General features: G+C 44.7%; 1 protein-coding gene across 1 annotated transcript in view; it reads left to right on the forward strand.

Moving 5' to 3' along the window:
* Nucleotides 1-15,706, forward strand: part of LOC308216932 (mitogen-activated protein kinase kinase kinase 3-like) — a gene marked incomplete at its 5' end in the record, with an annotated part of 78,374 nt that overhangs the window by 27,257 nt on the left and 35,411 nt on the right. Inside the window, one exon of the mRNA XM_080609634.1 lies at nucleotides 8,698-8,807. Coding sequence (XP_080465760.1) covers nucleotides 8,698-8,807 — 110 coding nt within the window. The remainder of the gene's footprint in view (nucleotides 1-8,697; nucleotides 8,808-15,706) is intronic.

The raw sequence follows: 15,706 nt of genomic DNA on the forward strand, positions 1-15,706 counted from the left end.
ACTTGGCTAGGATGTTAAGGATAACAGGAAGGGATTCTATAGGTACATAGCGAATAAAAGACAGACTAGGGACAATGTAGGCCCCCTCCGAAAGATGTTGGGAGAACTGGCTACCCAGGATTTGGGGAAGGCTGAGGTTCTTAATGACTTCTTTGCCTCGGTCTTCACTGGCAAAGGCTCTGACTGCACCACCCAAGTCTTGGAAGGCAGATGAAGGGACTGTGAGAATGAAGACCCCAGGCCCACTGTAGGAGAGGATCTGGTTAGAGACCACCTTAAAAACCTAAATGTACACAAGTCCATGGGACGTGACAACATCCATCCGCGGGTCCTGAAGGAGCTGGCGAATGAATTTGCTAAGCCACTGGCCATCATATTTGAAAAATCATGGCAGTCACGTGAAGTTCCTGGTGACTGGAAGAAGGGAAATATAACCCCCATTTTCAAGAAGGGGAAAATGGATGACCCGGGGAATTACAGACCAGTCAGTCTCACCTCTGTGCCTGGCAAACTCTTGGAGCAGATTCTCCTGGAAGACATGCTAAGGCACATGAAAAACAAGGAGGTGGTTGGTGACAGCCAGCATGGCTTCACTAAGGGGAAATCCTGCCTGGACAATTTGGTGGCCTTCTATGATGGGGCTACGGAACTGATGGACAGGGGCAGAGCAGTTGACGTCATCTACCTGGACTTGTGCAAAGCGTTCAACACTGTCCCACACAACATCCTTGTCTCTAAATTGGAGAGACATCAATTTGATGGGTGGACCACTCGGTGGGTAAAGAACTGGCTGGATGGCCGCACGCAAAGAGTTGTGGTCAATGGCTCGATGTCCGGCTGGAGACCGGTAATGAGTGGTGTCCCTCAGGGATCGGTGTTGGGACCGGTCTTGTTCAACATCTTTGTCGGTGACATGGACAGTGGGATTGAGTGCGCCCTCAGCAAGTTTGCCGATGACACCAAGCTGTGTGGTTTGGTTGATACGCCAGAGGGAAGGGATGCCATCCAGAGGGACCTCTACACGCTTGTGAGGTGGGCTGATGCCAACCCGATGAAGTTTAATGATGCCAAGTGCAAGGTTCTACACCTGGGTCAGAGCAATCCCAGGCACAGCTACAGGTTGGGCAGAGAAGAGATTCAGAGCAGCCCTGCAGAGAAGGACTTGGGGGTGTTGGTCGATGAGAAAATGAACTCACTTGGAGTATTGTGTACAGTTCTGGTGTCCTCAACATGAAAAGCACATGAAACTGTTGGAACAAGTCCAGAGGAGGGCCACAAGGATGATGAGGGGACTGGAGCACCTCCCGTATGGAGACAGGCTGAGAAAGTTGGTGCTGTTCAGCCTGGAGAAGAGAAGGCTACGTGGAGACGTCATAGCAGCCTTCCAGTATCTGAAGGGGGCCTACAAGGATGCTGGGGATGGACTGTTCATCAGGGACTGTAGTGACAGGACAAGGGGTAACGGGTTCAAACTTAAACAGGGGAAGTTTAGATTGGATATAAGGAAGAAATTCTTTACTGAGAGGGTGGTGAGGCACTGGAATGGGTTGCCCAGGGAAGTTGTGAATGCTCCATCCTTGGCAGTGTTCAAGGCCAGGTTGGATGAGGCCTTGGGTGGCATGGTTTAGTGTGGGGTGTCCCTGCCAATGGCAGGGGGGTTGGAACTAGATGATCTTAAGGTCCTTTCCAACCCTAACTATTCTATTCTATGATTCTATGACATTCACCAACAGTTGTAGGGGTTACCTGAGGGATAGCATAGGGTTGAGGTGGAACAGGCATCTGTGATAGTGATCTGTGGGTTTGGTTTGCTTTTTTCTACAAAGCAGGTATTGTTTGTGCTATAAAAGCAAAATGCAAAACCTCAACACATGTCATTTATGGAGGGAGAGGAATTGTTTTCCATGGATTTGTCAGGTAAAGTACGAACAATCTTCTGTACCTATTAGATTGCACACCTATTAGCATCATAATTCCTTAATGTGGAGAAATGTGCTCTCAGGAAACCTCACAGCATTAGTTATCTGTGCGAATTTGTGTGTCTCAAGCTTAAGACGTCAGTGAGCAAACTTCTGCCAAGAAATCCTGCGTATCAGAAGGGTCTTCCCTCACTTCCTCATGTATAATTGCTCTGTTCGACCTGCTGAGCTGCGCCCTGCCCTGGAGTTTACACAGGGTGACCTTGCCATCCCTTGGGTGGGGTTGCAGGAGGGTGAATGACAGCAGGATCCAGCTGCCGGACAGCCTTTGCTGACTTGTACTGGGAACGTGCTCCACTGGTGTGTCTGCTGCAGTGCACGCTAATGTGGACTAGGGGAGGGTAGTTGGATAGTTTTTCTTGTTATCAGATCCTGGACACTGCTCCAGACAGTGGCAGAATGATTTGTGTGGGGGGGATTAATTTGCGTAGAGGTTTATCTACATCTTCAACTAGGTGGATGCGTGCAACAGTCTGTTTTGCCATAGGTCATTCACGGACAGCCCTCCTAAATGGGATAAGTTGCAAAACAGTACTTGTACCTGCTTGTGAGAGTGTCTGGGTCCTTCCACTTAGGGCCTTTTGTTACAGCCCCAGTCAGGCTCTTGAGCTTCTAGCTCACTGGTCTCCTTCTTAGTATTAACTGGGACAGTTGTATGTGCCAGTGTTTACTCACCAATTGATCCTGTCTGCTATTTAGAATCATAGAATAATTTAGGCTGGAAAAGTCCCTTAAAATCTTTGAGTCCATGCTGCCTTGGAAGCTCTGCCTCTGGTATTTTGTGTAGTGCAGTACTTGTTTGTTGATGGTATTTACAGGTACTGAAGAAACCCAAAAGTCCTGGGTTTCACTGTATCTCCAAGTTTGTTTTCCTTTTTTCCCCTCTGGCTTACAGAGGACAGGCAGCATTTGTCTTCACAAGCAAGTTCTTTGACACTTGCTTTCTTGTAGCTAGTGTCGTCAAGTTCCCTGGACCAGGAAAACAGTGTCATACCAGTCCTGGCTGCAGACTTGGGTCGTCTTGAGCAAAAGTTTTGTCCATCTCCGATTCCTGTCCCATCAAATGAGACTTCAAACCAGCGTATTTCTCTTCCCATCTGGCAGTTTAAATGGAAGTCCACTGGGACAGGGACTGCCCTTTGCAGATACTGAGTGGTGCTGAGGTAGTGAGCCTTGGCTTTCAGTTGACGTTCTCTTTGGTAAATGATAAATGTTGTATACTGATTGATCTGAAATGTGTGTATTCTCAAAAAAGAGAGAAAATGAAGGGCTGATGTCCTTTGCAGGCCGAAGTTGAGATTGTCAGTGTCATAGTCACATGGTTTCATATTTGTTTTCGCTATTTTTCATTACATTTCGATATTTTTGTCACTGCATGTTCAAATCCTGGCCTTTTGAAAGGACTTTTACTGATGTTTCTGTGAGGCTTTCCATCTTGTCTTCATCCTCTCTCAGCCTTCACAGAACTTGTCCCTCTGCATGGGGATATCCCCGGCGGTTGCATCACCTTCCAGAGAGGTGGATGCTAGCAATGGGAGGGTGTTGCTGGAATTTACAGAGGCATGACAGCTGAACTGGGCTATCAACATCTCACTTGTGAAAAGCACAGTGGGATCTTCAGTGACCACAAGTGGTCACATCTTCAGTTCTACGCTGGATGCAAGCAGAAGTGTATGTGACACTTAGTAGTGTAAGGCTCCTTAACTAGATGCTCCAGCCTGTGACTCAGAGGATAATATTCTTCCCTTCTGCAACGCCCAGGATTTTTCCCCAACGTTTCCCAGCCCTAGCTCTGCCTGGTGTGTGTGAGGGGCCAAAATTGGAACTTGCCGTGTTTTACAAGACTCTGTTTTGCTTCTGCAGGCTTTTCTGTGCTCTTCATCCAGCTGCTGCTTTTTTATTTTCAGTGTTGATGGAAGCAGCTTAGTGAAACTACCATAAGCTGCCTCTTAGTAATGACCTATTAGTGAAGCCAACAACAACAGCACTGTCTAGACCATCTGAAGACAGCTAAATTATTCCTTTGTCCCTTCTTCGTTTGCTTTCTCTCCTGACTGTTGAATTGTTTTGGGTGGTCCTTTTTGACCTTCAAGCTTGCTATTTCTCCCTTGCTTTTTTTTCTTCTCGTGCTGCAGTGCTGGACTAAGACTGAAACTCTAGGTTCCTCTGTCCCACACACATGCTGGAGCCAAAGCGATGTAGCAGCAGCGGAAATGTCTATCTGAAGGGCGGAGAGATGTGTCATCTTGTGGCTTTCTGATTTCACTTCACAGTGGATTCTGCTAAGCGTTGAATGCTCTGGGTTCACATCAGTAGTGCCTGGGACTTGCGAGTCTTAATGCCTTACAGAACTGAAAACTTAAGAGAAGGAGGTATTCTGGCTTTGATGCAAAATCCTGCCAAAATGGATTGGTGTACTTTTATCAAAGTATGAAACCAATGCTCCCATGTCAACTGTAGCTCCACTGGTCATTGGCTCCTTGGAGTACTCTTGGCTTACTTCTGTGTTCCTCTCCTCTTTGGGACTATGGATAGTTCCCCCCCTACAATCAAAACTTTAGTGAAATTACTATCTTTGAAACTAATATTATATTTGGTTGGAATTAGTCATTGGATGGATGGGCTGGCAGTATGATTGAATGAGTTTGTTGCAGGAAACTGATTTAAAAAGCACAAAACTGAGGTGGTGCTGGGGGGAAGTAGGGAAGAAAGAAGCAAGTTTCCTACTAAGGGAAATAGCTGGAAATAAAGAGCAGAGAATGGAAGAAAGACGCTCTGGGGGCAAAGAGACAGTGCTAAATACGATTGGCTTTTAAGTTTCATTTCTGTTGTCTGTGTGGTCAGCTCCTCTTTGTCCTGGTCTTCCATGTTAGAAATATTCCTGTTTATAAGTTGTACTGAGGAAAGAGCAGGCTTTGTACAATTCATCCTGTCAACCTACAACACCTTATGTGAATTTGTACAAAACAGTGCAAGAGTGAAGCTGCAATCTCTTGTGACTACTGCCCATATGAGTGACCAAGTAAAGAAGGTTGTTCAGGAGCAAGAACCTGCTCACGTTGCACAGACTCAGTGGTTTCCGTGAGTCAAGTCCATCTGAGTTCTGTGGATACTTCGTTGGTGGTGTGCAGCTTGCAGCTGTTTAGTTCTGAAGCCATGGCAGAGCTTGGGAAGATGATTGCTGTGTAGTCTCAGTGCTGCCTTCTCACAAGGCTGAAGCATACTTGGCTGTGGCTGGTGCTAGATCAGGAGACCCTGATCTTGTATGTCTCTTGGGCATGGGATTCCTGATGCTTCCCCAACATTTTCTGTGTGGGAGAGCCATCCATTCTGCACCCTCTGCTTGCTCAAACCAAGCCAGAGAGCGAACAGCCTGTGACACCCCTTTTGCTGGAGAGGCTTGGTAGTGGCATTTGGATTTAATTATCCAGTAAGCTTCAGTGCTTGTTTGAATTTTGGCTGAGCTGGCTGAGCTGGCTGCCTCTTTCCATGGAACAAAGTTCTCCACCCTTCTTGGGAGTCAGCTTGGAGACCCCAAGAGCGGTAATTAGGATGGGCAAGAGCCTTACTCTGGAAAGCATCAGTCCCTGTGAAAAGCTGTCATGGAGAGGACTGGGAAGCGTTAGTTTTGCAACCAATGGTGCAAATTGTGCTCCTACTCGGAAGTTGCTTCAGAATATGGTGTGGGGTTTTTCTTTTTTGCTTTGTTTTGAAGAGTTGAGGCTTTTGGTCATAGTCCCTCTGAAACTGCACTTCTCTTGGACTAAAACCACACAGTTAAAGGTTGTTTAAAAGCTACTTAAGCACATAGAAATACATTACTTCAAGGAAATAATGTATTTCTGCTTGTGTTTAAGTCGAGTTCTTTTACACTCCAGCAGCAGAGAACCTTTCCTGCTTGTGTAGGAAGAAGTTTTCTTACCTTATTTTGTAGCAGTGATGGCATGGATGTGTATTTTTTTTTTTTTTTTTTTTTTTTGACAAGTGGCACTTATGTTTTATAATAATAAGTTCTTCAGGGTGCTCTTTGACATCGGCTTTTTAGTACATGGAGGAACAGCCTGAAGACAAAAATATTTTATTTCCTTCTAGTACCTGAATCGGGACAGCTACAGCCCTGTTTTACACCACTGATTCTAGGCTGATGAATTTCATTGTTTCCGAAAATGGGCTAAATTTAAGCAGTTACTGAAAGTGAGTGAATGCTTCTTGCTTTGCTATGTTGGGAGAGATGCAAAAGGATGCTTTTGGCAGAGATCTGCAGCCTGACATTTCTAAGGAAATGTGACTTCCACAATCATGCAGATGGGGCTGCAGCACCAGGAATTTTTAAACCTGTACTTGATGGACTCTGAAGACCATTGCAAGAAGTTTTGACAAAGTTGATGGAGAGGTAGAGGAGGGAGAATCAGTGCTTTCAGGGTAATATAATGTAAACTAAACCTTTTGTGAATGTTGGAAACCCCTTGCTGTTTAAGGAGAAGACAGAAGTCTTGGATGGGACTTTGAGCAACCTGGTCTAGTGGAAGGTGTCCCTGCCCATGGCAGGGGGGTGAAACTGGATGAGCTCTGAAGATCCCTCCAGTCCCAAACTGTTCTGTGATTATAAGTTCTGGACCATCTTTGTAGGGCACTGGTGGGTTATCCAGAGGTGGATCTCCTCAAAGATACTGCCAGGTATGTCCAGGGAGGTTTGGAGGTGAGAAAGTGGTGGTGAATCAGTTGGTTTTGCTAGCAAAGCCCAGCTCTGCCACTGCTTGTTAAAGCCCTGTTTCCTGGTGACATTACAGACTGTATTTTGTGTTAATGAGTTCAGGAAACTTTTGTTGTCACTCGGGTTGGAAAAAAGAAAGGGGTGAGGGGCATTTGAGAGATTACAGCTTTGGTGGAAAATTCCTGGAGGGTGGTGAGTGGGCTTTTTGGTTTTGTGTTTGGTTTTTTTTTAACTTGTCCCTCCCCCCTTCTCTTCCCTCTCCAATAAAAGAGGTGGGGTTTTTTTCTTGTTTTTTTATGTTGCCCTTTTTTCCTACTACCGAACCTGGAAAACTGCTTGTCCCCAGAGATGCCTTTATACAACAAACAAACAAACAAACCCAAAACAAAACAACAACAACAAACCACCCAACCCTCAAACTATGGGAACTTTAAACAAATGTATTTATTTTCATTCCCTCCCCGAGCAGAACTGAAAGTTGTCTTTTTCTTGAGTGTTTTCCTGTAGCATTTCACGTTATGCTCCCTGCCACCCCTCTGGGAAAAATGTACCTGTGGGGTTTAATGGGTGGGAAAATGTGGAAAGGAAGGGGAATTGCACTTTAGTATTGAATATGTTATGTTGTTATAGATTTGATATCAATATGTATTTATATTGTATTTTAAATATATTTACACACACATTGCCTACAGGAAAACGTAGGCATTTTCCTAATGCCTATTGTAGGCATCGGAGCTAATTTCTGAGCTCTAAAATAAAAGTGATGCCAGATTTTAAACATTTTACCCCATGTTTCCTTTTATTTCTTTAATGAGATGGCTCTGGGTACACAGCAGGCATGAGAAGTCTTTTTCTCGCATCTATTTGATGCTTCAGTCCTTATAAAACCCAGCAGGAAGAGCTGGAAAAGAGAGGGTATTGTATCTGAGCATGAGGATTCAGGACACATACTTCCCTGGGGAAACAGCTTCAGGTCCAGTCCTGTCTGATTTCATATAGTTTTTATGATCTGTCACATCTTTCAGACTTTGAGTTACATCTGCATGCTGGCTTGGCATAGGAGTGGCTCTGTCCCCAGAGACACTGTTTTACACAAGAGACAGTAGCTGTATTTGTATTTTTGCAGTAATAGCTGCATGTGCCTAATACTTGCCTGTCTTGATTGTGTCATGAACATGGAGTATGCAACAGGTTATCACACCCTTCTAATGAGTGTGCTGTGTTCTAGGTCTTGATGGGGTTTTTAGTGCTTGTGGTTGGTATTTTGCAATGTTATAGTTTACAGCTGCTTTAAGAGAACACAACCATAGTTGTAAAAGTGTTAAAGTGTTGAAAAGGAGGAGATTGGTTTTGAATCAAAGAGGTCCTTCAAAAATTCTCTAGTTACTGCAGAAATCAGGTATATGGGCTCTGAGTATGTCTCTTCTATCCAGCATAGTTGAGTTTGTTACCTCTTTTAATGAGTTCCTTGCTTTGTGCCATGGTTTCTCACTGGTTCTAGTTTTGAAAATCAGTTGTGGCTCTTGAGCATCTTTAATGAAGAAGGAGGAAAGGATGAGGTAAAGAAATGTGGTGTACTCCCATCATTTGCTGTGTGAATTTTCTGGGTTCTGAAAGGTTTTTGTCCTGTAAAGCACTATCTTATACCTCACAAACTGGATCCAGACTGCTGGGCACTGCCTCTGACCTATGGGTACCTCTTTAAAGGTCCCCGTGGGCAGCAGACATGGACTTCTAGCTGGAGGAGGAGTGGTCACCCATGCTCAGCCACTGGCTTTTCTGAGGATCTGTCTTACCTGTGTTAAAGAAACCTGTATTTCCAAGACACGATGGGCTGGGGAGGGACTGTGGTGTAGTCATTGAATGCCTCTCTTAATATGAAGGCTAGATATTGTGTCTTTTGACCCATTTGGGTTGAAAGAATTGTAGTTGCAGTGTCATATTTTTACTCTTCCAGTGGTGAGGTTGCCTTCCACACTTCAGTTGTTTCTCCTTCTTTTGCAGATGAAGAAGCAGCTCTGAACTCTATTATGAAGGATCTGGCAGCGTTGGGCAAGTGTGGGGGGCTGCTGGACAGCAACAGGAATAAAAACAGTGTTCACAGCAGCAAACAGGTAAGGCGTGGCTTGAGTCCATCCCAAACTCCAGTAGACCAGAGAGGTGGGCATAGTGCTTACCATGCTGGGAGAACAGAGTCTGAATATTAGAACTGAAGTTAACAAGTGCTGCGGGAGCTCAACACATCACAAATTACATAATTTTACCAAGGTGCAAGCTTTAGGACCTCTTTTTGAAGAGTTGAAAGGAAGCTACAGGCATCCCCATATCACAGAGGAGCAATGGAGGGACAGAGAATAGGAGTGATACCCCAAATCATCCACAAATACAGCCGTAGAGCCTGAAACTGGTAAATCTCAGATTCCACCCCAAGGCACTTTTTTGTCCCTTAGTACTGAAAGTAGGAGAACATGTTACAGGCTACGCAGCTCTAAGATTTGGATTACTCAAATGTCTTCTACTGACAGTGTTGATGAAATACAGTATTTATTATGTGCACATTTTACTTTAGATATTTGAAAGACAGGCTGCCAACTTTTTTGCTGAAGACAAGGCTCTTTTGGGAGGAATAATGTCATTATTATATAAAGTGTTTAAATATTAATTGCTGGTGTTTATGCTCCTAAAACCAAATATTTTGGCCCTCTTGCATGTTCAGAGCTCATTTGGTAAGCAGAAACATTGTCCCTTGAGCAATGTCAGAAATTATTCCCTGACATTGATATAATGGCTAAAGTGGATTTAATAGCCTGTTTGTGTATTGAACAAATATGTGAACACAAAAGTTGTGAAGAGAGAATTAAGTTGTCAAAATAGCAAGAAAAAAAGAAGGGGAAAAATAAGTACAAGGATTGGGAAGCTTCTGGAGAAGCATGCGATCAAAGCCATTTGGAATTCCACTTCTAGTGCTACGGCTTAGAATAAGCCTGCAGTCAGCTTTGCAGTTGCTGAACCTAGCAGGGAAGAAGATTGTCATTCACATATATATGCATATGTATATGCATTGTCATGCATATTTAATGTCACTAGTGCTGCAAAAAAAGAACTCTGGATTCAGAGGGTAAAAATCCTTTCCCAAATCCCTCTAGACTTCCTAGACACATGCAGACAAAAACACGTGCGCACGTAGCATGTCTGTGTTGAAGTGTGTCCTTGTGGTAGCAGCTGTCCAAGTTGAATCACTGGATTTGTGTTCAGCTCATGCTGAAGTAAGTCCAAGATGTTTACAGAACTGACCAGAGAAAGTCTGAGCTGGCTCTCTGCAGCTGCAAGCAAAGCAGTCAGTCCAGCACGGCTTTGGATGGCTCTGAGGGTAGCACTTTCTGCAAGCTGATGGGTGGGGACCATACCAAGCCATCTTGGGTTGCTTTCACAATAGCAAAACTTTTTAGACTTCTCTTAAATAACAAATTCGTTTTCTCACAATGGGGGAAAATCCCTGCTGTCGTTTTTGGAAACTGTTGCTGTAAATGCTGCAGATGCAGAGTTAACCAGATAGTCAAAAATAAGGTATATAGTTGTTTTCATTGGCTAAATTCTGATCTATGAAAGCTTCATAAACCTGACACCCTACAATCAAAACAGTATTCGCAGCCCATCCATTCTGCATCTTCAGAGTGGAAGATATAAATGGAAAATAAAAGTGGAAGATATAAATCACCAATAGAGTTATGTTGTGCTCTGATATCAGCTCTAGAATTGTTGGCTGACATTAGCATCTAATCGTTGTATTAGGAATCACACTTTCCTTCCCAGTTATAACATTGATGCTTGTGAAAATGTCTCCTCCTTGATGATTTTTCTTTTTATCCCTAAGTGGAATAGATGTAACTGTAGCTGCGTGCTCATTGTTACTTGGAGCTTTCTGATGGAGCAGATGCAAATATTCAGCATCCTGCTCCGGTGGCATATCTGGGGTTGAGGATTCAGAGCAGCAGGCCCCATGAGACAGATGAAGGGCGTTAGAGTACGTTGTATTGTTGCTTCACTAAATTGGACTAGCTAGAACAATTCTGGCTCGTGGGGTGTCTAGTCTGTGAGGTGGGGAGTGGCCAAAGTAAGTGGAATTAGTGGGGACTTGGTTCGTGTTTGCAGCTCAAAAGCTTTTAATCGACTTGTTTGGGTCACTTTTAGGGATTTTTTTTTTCTCCATTGTTTTTTAGCACAGACATTGATGGGAGTGGGGGAAGATTGCTGCTGTCATGCCTATGATTTGTTATTCCTTTGATACTTGGTGTTCTTTTTTTTTTTTTTTTTTTTTTTTTTTTTTCTGTGATCAGTTTGGCTGGTTGGGCTGAAAGATGCACTGACCAGGCTCCCTTTTTGGAGGGTGGGTGAGGCATGGAGCATTTAGATGCTAAATTTTCCTCTTGGGAATCTCATTGTAGGTGTCTGTTACGAGGCCCTTCAACAGCATGCTGACGTTGAAATACTTGGGTCTGGATGTTCAGTTGTTGAATTAAAAAACATTTTTTTTTCTGTGGAAAAATGCTTCTCTGAGACATGGGAATCCTTTAGTCAGTGTTCCAAATTCCTCCAAAAAATACTTTAAACAAGAATGTGTTGACTAACTAGCTTGTCCCTTTGTGGCTCGCAAGCAGTTTCTTGGTTCACAGAGAAACACAACTGAAGTGCTATCTCATCCCTGTCTCCTGGAGGGGTTCCTTAATGCTCTCTTGACAGAAGTTGAAATTTGGTGCCTGCCAGATAATATTCCTGGTAGGCCTGAGCCACACAAGAAAGATCTGTGGTGGTGTGTGCTACAAAATATATCCCAAAAATGCTGTCAGTTTTGCTTCAGATCGTTTTATGAAATGAACATCCTTTGGCAGATTGCATGAAAGAAAAATCTTTTTTGTTTTTAATTTATTTTCCTTACAAGTTAATTTAGGCCCAAGGCTGAGTTTCTGGTTGTCTAATGCCTCATGGTAGAACAGGCTATAAATGAGTACAGCAATACTTGATGCAATGTGCAGATGTTAGATTGCCCAGGCAGCTGGCAGCACATGTGGTGGCTAAGCTTGTATCTCCTGAGTCCTGGTCAGGTGTGTCAGCTTCTGTGTCATGCTGCCCTTCTGCTTAGTGAGAAAACAGCATAGAGGGACAGAGATGGACACCCTTTTCCTTCTGCATGTGTCACAATCTAAAAAGGAGCTGTTCTTTGTACATGGAGAGATGCACAGAGGGATCATTCTGATCCTATTGCTAGTGCATTCTCTGCTCTATTATTCCTCCATTATACCCTTTATCACTCCATTATTCTTCATGCATCCTCTGGCTGGAAGGAGTCCTTGTAGGCAGTCTCCTGGACTGAACAGGCAAAAGAGTTTGTTTAGATCAGTGGCTCTGAAGAGGGGAAGCTGGAAACACCAAAATAAAGACCTGCATTGTGATTACAAGGAAAAAGATGAGTGGGATAAGAAGGGAAACCACAAAGAATTAGAAATCCCAAACAAAAGCATGGAGGAGAAAGGAACAATTATATTAACATTTATTTTACATTTGTCCATGTGCACGTCCATTTATTTATATAAATAGCACTTGGCAATTCACAGTATGAAGCTGGTAGTCAGTGCTGTGCTTCAGTCTAATGACAAGGCACTGGTGTGGGCCTCTATCACAGCTGATGACAGCTACCAGTTCCTCTGTCATGTTAACTTTGATTACAAGCTCTCCCACAGCAATAAAGTGCAGTATTTGTGAGGAACATTTTCCTATGCACAAGTGTCAGACTGACCTAAAAGATGTTCTTTTAGCAAATTACCTCTGGACTTGTTTCTTTGGCAGGATAAGGCTCGCTCATGAGTAAAATAGAATACAGCTCATGTTCTAGGGCTCTACTGTAGGTCTTCAAGCAGCCTAAAAGTTTGGCTTTATCACCTGTTTTACCATTTGGGAACATGGTGGGAGTCCATAAATATCACCTTAAAGATGGGAGTCTCTGTGAGGAGATCTGCAGGGCTTGCCCCACATGGGGGGCAGAAAGAGGGGAGCAGCACTGACTGGGAAAGCCTTGACTGGAGGTGGCAAAGACTGTAGAGTCCCAAGGAGTTCAGGAAGAGGCTTTTCCTTATCTATGTGTGGAGCTGGCATGGGTGTTAAGAGAGTAATAGTAAGGAGAAATCCTGCTGGAAAAAAGCTATTATCTGCCAGGTCGGTGGTTTGGGATAAACATTTTGAAGCCTGTGATTTCAGCTGTGGTATAAACTAAAAATATCTGTAACATGGAGCAGCAGACCTTCTAGACATCATCTTTCCATTGGCCTCTGAGCTCCTCATGAGCTGGACTTGCTTTTTCAGAGGAAAAGAGCTGTAAGGATCTAGGGGGACCAGGATATCTCCTAGTTTCCAACCCCCAAGAGAAGGGGGCAATCCCAGACAACCCCCTTTCTGTCTGATTGCTGAATAACCCACAGTGCATGGGGGTTCTGTGCAGATAATTCCTAATGACGCAGATTAGTCATCTCCTATTGTGGTTTAGGGACATGGTCCAGCTGTCTGGCTTGTAACAAACGTCCTGTTGCTAAAAGCAGGGGTGAGCACAGGACTAATGCAAACAATGTGCTCTTCAGGGGGGTGCAGAAGTCCCCTTAAGCCCGGTCCTGCAGTACTGATTTCTCTTGGCTGAAGCCAGAAGGTGAAGAGAAATCCGCCTGATCTGTGGCTTTGGTACAAAGGGGTAACTAGAGCCCTAATGCTTGAAAGCTGCACCACTTGGCGGGGTTTTCTCATTGTTTCCTAACCCAACGAGTAGAAAATGAGAGAAGTGAAAATAATCCTTCTGCTTACCCTCCAGCATGTGGAAGTGGGTCTCCGTCATTGTCCCTGTTTTACCTAGGGAGGAAACTGAGGCAAAGTAAATGACAAGGTCTTGTGAGTGGGTTAAGAGCAAAGCTGGAATGAGCCCCTCGGTGCAGTGCTGAAGAAAAGAGGAGTTCCCTTGTTGATGATTTTTTTTCCTGTCTTTCTTGACCTCTGAAGGGTTAATGCTGAAGTCAGAGACTTTGTCCTAGGTGGTTTGTGAGGCAACCATGAGTTTGGGTGGAAGAAGTGATCCAAAGCCCTTGTCCCTCTGGTGTCTCAGCATGGGCAAAGCTATCCGCTGGTTAGGTTTGACAAGAGCAGCTTTAAAAAGCAAGCCACAGAGGTGGGGTCCAACTGGAATACTGTTTCTCATGGCAGTTGAGTTTGGGGGGAGGAGGAGGGGACATGGTGGGGGGAGTCTGAACTTGGTGCTGGTCTGGGATTCTGCAGGGTGATGGTTTGGGTACTTTAGCTCTCAGTGCCACACTAGTGCACAGGCAGAGGTGGAGGGGCTGTCTCTTCTGCTAGGTGCCTACCTGCAGTCAGTGACATCAAAGTGATGCACCAAGAGTGTCCCTGTGCCATCAGACACCCTTTTCCATGGGCATGGCATTGCTCAGCTTATCTGTACCCTAGTCTGATCAACCCTCTGGATGTTCAGCAGCCAGTGTGCTCAGCACCTTCTGTTCCTCCGAAGATGCTTCCATTTTAGGTCTAACCGCATGTTTTCCTGGTCTCCATGTGTGCTTTTATTACAAACAGCAGTCAGTTCTTCAGGGATCTCTGTATAAGATCATGATTCACCTCGTTTGGAAACACTTTTTCCATTTTTTTTCCAGCGTTTTCCTTAATCTAAACCAGTGCACAGGGCTGCTTGCTCCAGCTCCGGGGGCTGAGCTTGGCTGAGCCTGCTGGGGTGCATGGTCCCCAGCCAAGTAGGCAGGAGCAGTTGCCCCTTTCCCCCCTTTTGATTCCCCTCAGAGGCTCTTCTGAAGCTCGGCAGTTGTGGTCTTTTCGTGAAATTAGAAGTTTTGAGGAAGGAGCTAAAAATACCTCAAGGAAAGCCTGGAAAGATGGTGATGGGTTTGTGGCAGCTGTGGTGGCCTTGCTTTTTCCTTTCTGAGGCAGATGGCAAGAAACAGTAAAATACCATTTGTTAGCAGGGCTGGAGGAAATGCCGGTACAAGTATCTTGGAGAAGAAATTATTCCAGAAACGAAGGGAATTACTGTGGTATTTCCTGTCAGGGTTGTCGCTTGTTTTGTTTGTGTCGCAGCAGGGCCTACAGGCGCCAGTTGAGACGTGGGCTCCTCTGTGCCCTCTGTCATATGGAAACGCATGTGGAGAGAAAGCTGCTCAGGTCATACAGCTTTGGAGATAAACATTTAAATTTTGTGCTTGGTTCTGCCCCTCTTCTGCTTCATGGAATGAGTCACAGAAGGTTTGGGTTGGAAGGACCTTGAAGCTCATCCAGTTCCAACCCCCTGCCACAGGCAGGGACACCTCACACTAGACCAGGTTGCTCCAAACCCTGTCCAACCTGGCCTTGAACACTGCCAGGGATGGGGCAGCCACAGCTTCTCTGGGGCAACCTGTGCCAGGGCCTCCCCTCCCTCACAGGGAAGAACTTCTTCCGTATATCCAATCTAAATCTCCTCTCTTGCAGTTTAAAACTATTACCCCATGTCCTGTCACTACATGTCCATATAAAAAGTTTCTCTCCATCTTATAAAGCCCTTTTTATATATTGAAAGACTGCTCTAAGGTCTCCCTGGAGCCTTCTCTTCCCCAGGCTGGGCTTTTTCTTCACAGCCTTAGGCAAGGCACCTTGTTCCTTTGTTTCTCAGTGTCCCCTGCTTGCTCTGTCGCCTGTCTCAGTAATCACTGTGCTCCATGAAAACATTGCAGAAGTCCTCTGCCAGAGCTCAGTGTTTAAGGCTGGTGCTGTGAGGCATAGCCTTATCCCTCTCCTCCGCTGTATTTAGCACATGCCTTTCTTGGATGTCTCAGCTTGTTCTCCTACATCAACTAATAATCTCTTGATTGTGGGGAGAACAAGGCTGATGTTAACCTCATTTGACATGTGATGGCAAGGAGGGTAAATAGCACCACTAAGATTGTGCGAGAAGGAATCGCTGTTGCCTTCATTCTTC

The sequence above is a fragment of the Psittacula echo genome (assembly GCF_963264785.1).
Source record: "Psittacula echo genome assembly, chromosome: 2".
Classification (NCBI taxonomy): domain Eukaryota; kingdom Metazoa; phylum Chordata; class Aves; order Psittaciformes; family Psittacidae; genus Psittacula; species Psittacula echo.